The 8788-nt window shown below is 34.4% G+C and overlaps 1 protein-coding gene across 1 annotated transcript; it reads right to left on the bottom strand.

Annotated features, from left to right (window-relative positions):
* Window positions 1-513: 513 nt before the first annotated feature.
* On the bottom strand, window positions 514-7690 carry LOC110441974 (protein glass-like). Its single transcript, XM_021485309.1, has 2 exons — window positions 7497-7690; window positions 514-1627 (listed from the first exon to the last, which is right to left on the bottom strand). The coding sequence occupies exons 1-2, from the start codon at window positions 7688-7690 to the stop codon at window positions 514-516; spliced, it is 1308 nt and encodes a 435-aa protein (XP_021340984.1).
* Window positions 7691-8788: the final 1098 nt, after the last annotated feature.

The raw sequence follows: 8788 nt of genomic DNA, 5'->3' as shown, positions 1-8788 counted from the left end.
ATTATTGCCGTTATACTGTTGTTTGTCAGTAGGATTATTGCCGTTATACTGTTGTTTGTCAGTATGATTATTGACGTTATACTGTTGTTTGTCAGCATGATTTTTGCCGGTATACTGTTGTTTGTCAGTAGGATTATTACCATAAAACTGTTGTTTGTCAGTAGGATTATTGCCGTTACACTGGTGTTAGTCTTTATACCCTTTATACTGTCCATATATTATGTCGCACGAATCAGCTGTGCTAGCGGAACACTAACCAATATAAACTCTATTAAAATAACTGATTGTTACCATGTGACAGGATCTATATGTTGCAGTGAACATCGTTGACTTCTAAGATAAAGTGTTATAACTGATGTTAAAGGACATTGATAAGCAAAACCTGTAAGCAGCTGTGTTCTTCAGTACTACTCTGGAAATGTTTAAACGCTGTCGATGAATATATACTTTTACTCAAATCAATTAATTTGTATAACGGATATTTTAACTAAAATAAATGCCAAATTATGTCACTTATGATGAGTTAGCGTGAACTCGCATATGCCTGTTGAGATTACCGGATTGTGAAAAACGAAGGAGACAAAGTTTACATTGGTAGGGTTTTTCTCCACTATGGATCCGGAGGTGCTTAGTGAGCGTAGAACTGTCTGAGAACGCTTTCTTACACAACCTACACCTGTAAGGCCGCTCCCCTGAGTGAGTGCGCATGTGCGTGGTGACGCTTGAACTCTGTGAGAATCGGCGATCGCAGATCGGACACCTGAACGGCTTTTCGCCGCTATGTGTCCGAATGTGCGCCGTTAGATTTGCTGCCTGAGAGAAGGACTTGTCACATGTTGAACACCTGTATGGTTTCTCACCTGAGTGTGTCCTCAGGTGTGTCTTCAGCGTACTAGGGCGCGCGTACGTCTTCCCACATATCCTACACAGATTGACCTTATTATTTTCACTTTGTAACGTTGCATGTGCGTGTCGGCCGCCAAAGAACTTTGACCTTTTCCAATGATTAACAGCACAGAGTCTCGCTGCCTCTTTCAAGTTATCGTGAGGCCGGTAAAATATTCCCCTAGAATCTGAATTAGACAAAGGTCGTAAATCCGAGGGTATGGGATACGAGGCTTGATATGAGTGATTCTGGGGACAGTTGTACTGAGGGGAGAGAGGCGCCATGTTGTACTGAGGATGTTGGTATTGGGGAGTTATCGTCCGAGGCGGTGGCTGTTGTTGTGGGCTTGGCCACTGTTGGTGATGAACTGGGTTATACTGACAATTGCTGACCCCGTGAGGCGGCATCCCTACATTCATGCTCATAGATACACTAACGCTCATAGAAGGAAACATGTTCGACTGTGGTTCACAGGGGTAAGGGGGCACGCCATATTGTGGAGACTGTTGAGAAGGGTAAATGTTCTGTGGCATCTGTGTGTTGGGATTGAGTGCATACCCAATGCTCTGGGGATGTTGTCCATTGTTCGAACATGGTCCAGTAGGTGCCTGGCCAATATGCATGGTTGGTGATAGAGGCGATAACTGTCCACCGAGACCCGGATGTACCACTGCGTGCTTCAAAGAGAGAAGGGCGTCTGCTATGTCCTGTGGAGACTTCTCTTTAAACGCGGAAAATTCCCTGGAAAGACATACAATGCTAGTATATATCTTAAAATACATTCGGGTTCTAGTTAAAGCCCTATAATTCTGAATAGAATTATAGTTTAAAAATCATGAACACTGACGAACTTTCTTTATAGAAATCAAATGTCAGGTTATGAGTTGATATATCTTGTTAAGTAGGTACACAATTTGGAACAATATACGATTTGACAAGTTTCGGCGATACTGGATTGGTTACATAACGAGGCAAGACATATTTAGTCGATAAATTCTTTTCGGACAATTGTTGCATAAAGGATTAATATAATGCAGATAACAAAAGTAAACAAATGTGACATTTAAAAAAAAAAGAATGAACAAGTAGAGGTAACCGAGGAGTGGTCTCTCTCTAAGCGTGTGCCTAGCAGCCAGGAGGGACCATGAGTAGGAGATAATATGACCCTGAAAACGTCAGTATAGACTGTGAAATATGGAACTATAACTCCGAACTTAAATCAATTGCATTGCTCAAAGGATTATTAATAGAAAAACGCCAATAAATGAATAAATGAGGACGTACATATATAATTAAAAGAAATTAAAACCGATGTTTAAATGTGTTAACAAACCACAATGAGTTGAGCAATCCATTTTTATCATAAAGATTAACGTAAAAAACATACAGGTGAGTGCAACTGTAAAATTTGGTAAAAAGATACAGATTGCAAAAAAAACACAAAAATACACTTCACTATCTAGTGCTTCGTAGGCTACCTCTAATGTGATATTGGGGCCCAAAAAGGGAGAAGTGCATAAACCCCCTTATATATACTTATAATATACTTATGGGGCAAAGAAGTAGTTCCAACAGTGTGGACAAGTTTAGGTTGTCAATTTTTCGGAGCGATCCGCTCCTTTCATCAAGACACAGTGAAACAGAACAGTTACATGTACATATACATCATATTACAAGAAGATAGAACTGATATACTATAATTGAAAATATAGCTATTATATAAAACCAATAGTTCCCTCGGCTAAAGACAGTAGAAAGCTTATATATACTTATATATACTTATATATACTTATATATAATTATATATACTTATATATACTTATATATAATTATATACGGATTTCAGATATCAGTGAAGTACTGGTTAATTTGAAATTGACAATGAGTTAAGTGTGTATAATATGAACCGTACCACCAATAAAACACATAACTGTTGGTATCACGGTTTCGCTGATAAAAATGTATAAGTTCAGGAATTGTCGATTGAATAATAGTTTCTATTGGGAAATCCCATTGTGGCTCATGACGTCACAATTCAAGTAATAATCAAGTATCAATAATAATAACATGGTTAAGCGTTACGACATTGATTTTCCGGTCAGAGTGTCCATGTTTAAAAGAATAATTTCCACTTTCATCATAAGCTTACCTCAGTACAATTATAAATAAGTTTGGTATTTTTATCATACATTACTGAATTTTCCAACGTAAAACGAATAAGTAAATAAGTTATTTATTAATTGGAATAACATATCAGTAAATTATACATTCAACTTAAAGGACTTTGGGCGTAATGTGTCATTTTGGCCTAATAAAAAGTAAAAAATGTCAACTTGAATTTATCAACCAATTTCTGTTTTAAACATCATATTGGTAAATTGACGTTATCTTTCTTGATGCAGATATTTTCCAATGCGCATGCGTAGATGCTTAATCATAGCAACAAAATTGCGTTGCTATGCAGAAATAGCCAAAATAAGGTGTTTTTTGACAGTTAGCATGCAGAAATGAAAGCCTCCGCATGTGACAAACAAAAATTCCTTTCTACGAATGAACACTGGTATGACGATGTTTAAGCATGTCAACTATTTATTTGTTTGTTACATGGGGCGGCTTTCAAAAAATGAAGAGTGTTTTGTTAATTTCCTTAAAAATGGCACATTTTCAACCAATTAGCGCACAACAGACGATATTCAGACATTTTGTTATGAAAATGCTTGTTCATGTCTCTCTTTGTAATGCTATATCTCCTAAACCAGTTGTCGAATGATTTTGAAATTTTATATTTGGGTACATCATTTATTCCAGATTACGAATATAACAACTAATTCTAAAATCTCGATGAGGCCAGAAATGATCATTAACGCCCCTAGTCCTTTGTTGATGAATCTGAATTTGTAATAATTTATTATTTTTAGTTTTCATTACATGAAGTAAACAGAAAACAATTGTAATGTGTTTGCGAAGGCATTTATCATATAGAGGCATCAATTTCATGGGTGTAAATAGAGGTTTCTAAATGAGTTATGGCTGGTTATCACGTTTATCTAGCAGGAGTTAATTAATTTTCAAATTGTATAAAGACAAGAAAAACCTCATGCCTTTATACGATTTGAAAATTAATAAATTAACTCGAGTTAAATCAATATCATAATCACCCACAACGAGTTTTGGAAACTTTTTCTCTCACTATGTTTAGATATTTTATCTTGAAAACCTTATGTTGCCGTTGTGAATACCTAATTACTAAAGACGATCGGAAAAACAATTGTCATGCGTTATGACCTCAGAAAGGAAGATGACGTCGAAAAGTATAGTTACTTTGCGTCATAATTATAAGATTGACCAATGAATAACGTCCAGGGTGTTAACCGCTGTTGGGTAACCAGAATTGGTTATCAACTCCAAGCAATAATTCGGCAGCGAGGAAACCTATAGTGGTTGTAGGAAGAAAGAAGATTCCCGGGAATTATTCAATAGGTTAAAGCTTAGAAAACTCTCCTCATAATCGGTATGAACAGTTCCTTATCCCGTCTTCTGTGAGTACACACGGACATCATAACATTATATATCGACAATTGCTAATGATGGACAAACAAACGTCCTTGCAAATATTTGAAACTAATTTTGTTTTTTCTCTTTTGAACTCTACACTACAGCAGCAGGCAGGCTAACTATGTCTGAATGTATTTGGTTTATATATTATTTTCTATAATTAAACATTGTATGTAATTTCAGCATGGAATGTTCTCAGTGCTATCAACCTTTGTGTGATATCGTTGTAAAAAAACATATAAATCTAGACGCAGATAACCCGTCAATTAACTTTTCTTCAGATGTTGACAATTTTGAATCACGCAGTATGAATGTTATATCTACGGTTTGATAGTTCATAAGCAGTTCCATTGTATTATTGCCTGATACGACCTGGATATACGAGGACTGTCTTGAAGACCTTCTCACCAGGCACAGTACATTTTTCGAGAACAATGTAAACAATCTTGGGCCACCGTATTTAAATACTGGATATTAGATATAGAACCTGTCAGTGATAGTTTGTACAGGAGACTACAAGGTGGCCTGAACATTTGTTACCTTAGTATGTTTAACTTTATTTGTATTTCTGGCTTTTGAAGTTTGTTATGGAATTCATTATTCTGAAATTTGTCAATGCTACTAAAATCTATAAAAAATATATGTATAACAAAATAATGTTTACAGGTTTCGTTAATTGGTTTTTTCTCCATCATTTTCAAACCAGACATATTAAACAATAAATAAGACATTTTTATCAAGCGTTTTATATCTGATGACAGGAAATATAATGGAATAGTTATGCCAATTTTTTTTATCCGAAACAAATGTCCGTAAACTAACAACAGAAAAGGCTAAATCCTATATTATATATATTTTTTTGGATCAAAAGTAATGTTCACATTCATGACATTTCGAAGTTTTCATTATATTTCATGGAAGACATTTCAGTGTACGTATTTGTCATACAAAATCTACGTTTCCTGTATCAAACTTCGATTAAGTTCAAGGTGGAATAACACTCTATAAACTCATCAACATAACATAAAAGAGCATTTCAAATATCATGTTTGATCATTGAAATATCATAATATTTGACATATTTTACGATGAAATATGAGACATATACTATACACGTAATCAATTCATAACAAAAATGTCAATGACCTATTGCATCGGCATAGGAAAGGTAGTATTATACAAACCTCAGTGGTTTCCTTCATCCGAAAACATATTTTGAAAGTATCCATTACACGTGTAAACGAAAAAGAAAATCATTTACAAAGATCGCTGATGTAAATCCATCTCCAGGCCACTATGACATTTGGTACTTTTGTTCGATGAATCCATGCACATTTATAATAATCTATAAACCCAACGTCGGATATAACAATCCATCGTGTTCTTCAGAACAGAAGCATAACTCAAAGATTTTCTTAGAAATCTATGCCATAAAAAGTAGTGAAGATATGGAGTACAACCAGAACAAGGCATTTCTTACCATTGCCTACTATTCTGTGACAAACACGGCTTCATTAACATAATAAAGCTGCATGGCCGTCATCAACGCTTGTGACGGCAGATTAGAACTTAGTCTTATAAAGACAGTGTTCTGTCAATCCTACGAAAAATAGATTTGACAGACTAAGGTTCCATTCACCTGATCACGTGTCCAAACTTTAAATCTCACCACATTTATTGACATCCCCACTGTTGTATATTGATGACCAAGAACAGATATTTAAAGCATAATTAGCTTCATTGAAATGAGGCAAAAGTTATAACTAAAACTGTTACCTTTATGTATGACATGGCCAGTGTGATTCAGTAAAAACAGATAATTTTGAATACCAGCATGCTTAATGTTAATGTAATAATACAAAACAAAAATACATCTATGTAACAATAATTCTTCGTTTTTTTTCAAAGTAAGCACAGTAGGCTTTAAGCCAGTGGCCGAGTTTATGTATTTTAAATCAAGGCAAATAGAATGCTCTCTCATAGCCTAATTAAAACGGTTATCAGCCCTAATCAAATACTTTTAACAAACAGATAATTTTATTTAAATTCGACAATACGTTGACATCTTTGTTGGCCCCTGACACCGGGGGACTTATCTTTCGACGGGCACGACCTGTGTAACCTGACCCATCATTTTGCTCCCTCGAGTGTTTGTAGAAAGCAGCTATTTAGCAAACAATCCCACCCCCCAAAACACTTCACCCAACATTACCTGAATGTGTTTGAGCATTAATGTGTGAAAGGGTCAATATACTTATCTTATAAACTTGAGTCAGTTACTTCTCAATAGTTTTATCCCCAGTGAAACGTAGCTTAGTACCACTTCATCAAATTGTTCAAGACAAAAATAACTTTTTTTCAATTGCTAATCATTCGCCGTAGGTATTGACATGGCTTTGTCAACACAGAATTAACACGTATTAGAAACCTATCCGACATCTCAAAGATAAGGGTCAACTTTCTCGGTTTATTAACATATCTAATCAACATTTCTCAATACAATCATTTTATTTATTGTAAACTTTCCATTTCTTTTTGTCCAACTATTTGTTTAGATCTATATCTAGAGAGCACCTGATTTTATGATGTTCCATATTTTTATTATCGGAAAATTGCACAAATTTATTTAATATTATTTTATCAAAATAATAGGACACCCACGTGGGGACCAGTGACATTTTTTAACAATACTGAGCGTTACAAAAATGCTCTGCGTTTCTTTGTCTGAGGTCTATGTATACAAGTGTAAAGGTTTATCTAACGTCTAATTCAAAAGGCGCTCACTTACTTATTGTGTATTTCTTGTGATTGTTCTTCTCAATAAATTCCATACAATGTTAAATGTTTACTTATCAATTGATCACTCAACTGTTATGGATAAATCATACAAAACATTGATATTAGAATATTTAACTGATCGACGAGACGCCAGCAGTATTAACAATTGCAAACTCTTAAAGCCAAATTTCCACAGGACGGAAACAATTTCCAGTCACGATATTAAATAATGTCCAGTTTTATGTTGACGTCATTCTGTAATGACGTTTGTTCTCACCTGTATGATGGCCCACACGGGGAGAACGTGAAGACGTTCGGGACGGGGTCAAACTCTATGGTTGTCACAGGATATGACCCCACGTTTAGTTCGTACGGAGAGCGCGAGAGGTCCGGGTAGGCTTGCTTGACATCCGGAGAATTGCCTCTCCAAACGTCATCATATCTTGGACTTCCAGGCGGATACGTTTCCATGTCGGAATAATGTTTCTGAAATCAAATTTACATGAAGTGTTTTGGTGTACAGATGAGGAGCATCGATAGTGATGTTTAAAGCCAAAATAAGTCTTTTTTGATACGCTCATATTTCAACAATACAGAAAAACAATATTTAGAACGACAAGCATTAGTTAAGAATGAAATTTTCGATATAAACTCATATTTGATCTGTTTTAGAGAGATAAGAAGTATAGCCATGTTCAGCCAGCATAACTTAAATAAGTTGGGAACGAAACAACAAAAACACCCAATAGTAAATGCCGGATAACCTTGTCGTAAACATTTCACAAATTAATATTTGTGGTAATCTTCCGACAGTAACAAATATTTAAAAAAATACTTTTTTCCAAAACCAAAGTATTCTCTTTTCAGAAGTTACTATATTTGATTACACAAAAGTCTTTTTGGAACCATGGTATATTTTTGAAAACTGTAATAAAAATATAAAACAATTATTTATACGGAAATGGAAGGAATGATGTATAGCAAAATGTTGTTACTTGAAACATTGCAAAATTTTACTGTCAGCATCTCTCGAGTGTGCTGTCGTCCTATATTTAAAAAAAGTAAGGTAAAATTGGTAAAAGAATAGAGTAATTCATTGCAATTAAATACATACTCGATTATTTGAAACCTGATTGAAGCAAATAAAGCGCAATTAGATTACGGATGATTACGGCTTCATTAACAATAAAAAGCTATTTAGTATAAGTATAATATAAAAATAAATAATAATATTTGTGTGTTAACCTGTTATAATATAAAAATAAATAATAATGGTTGAGTGTTAACCTGTTATAATATAAAAATAAATAATAATAGTTGAGTGTTAACCTGTTATAGTATAAAAATAAATAATAATAGTTGAGTGTTTACCTGTTTTAATATAAAAATAAATACAAATATTTGAGTTTTAAGCTGTTATAATTTTGATTTGAAACCAAAGAGATTTAACATGCACCGAATTGTCGATATTTGGTGAAAATAAGATAAAGGTCAGTTGTGGATCAAAGAAACGTTTTCATTTGATAACAACAGTGTGGACTTCGCTTACCAAAACGACGAATGCCGCTA

This window comes from Mizuhopecten yessoensis, unplaced genomic scaffold (assembly GCF_002113885.1).
Source record: "Mizuhopecten yessoensis strain PY_sf001 unplaced genomic scaffold, ASM211388v2 scaffold716181, whole genome shotgun sequence".
Classification (NCBI taxonomy): Eukaryota; Metazoa; Mollusca; class Bivalvia; order Pectinida; family Pectinidae; genus Mizuhopecten; species Mizuhopecten yessoensis.
The sequence above is the reverse complement of the archived record's forward strand: the minus strand, read 5'-3'. Positions and strand labels throughout refer to the sequence as shown.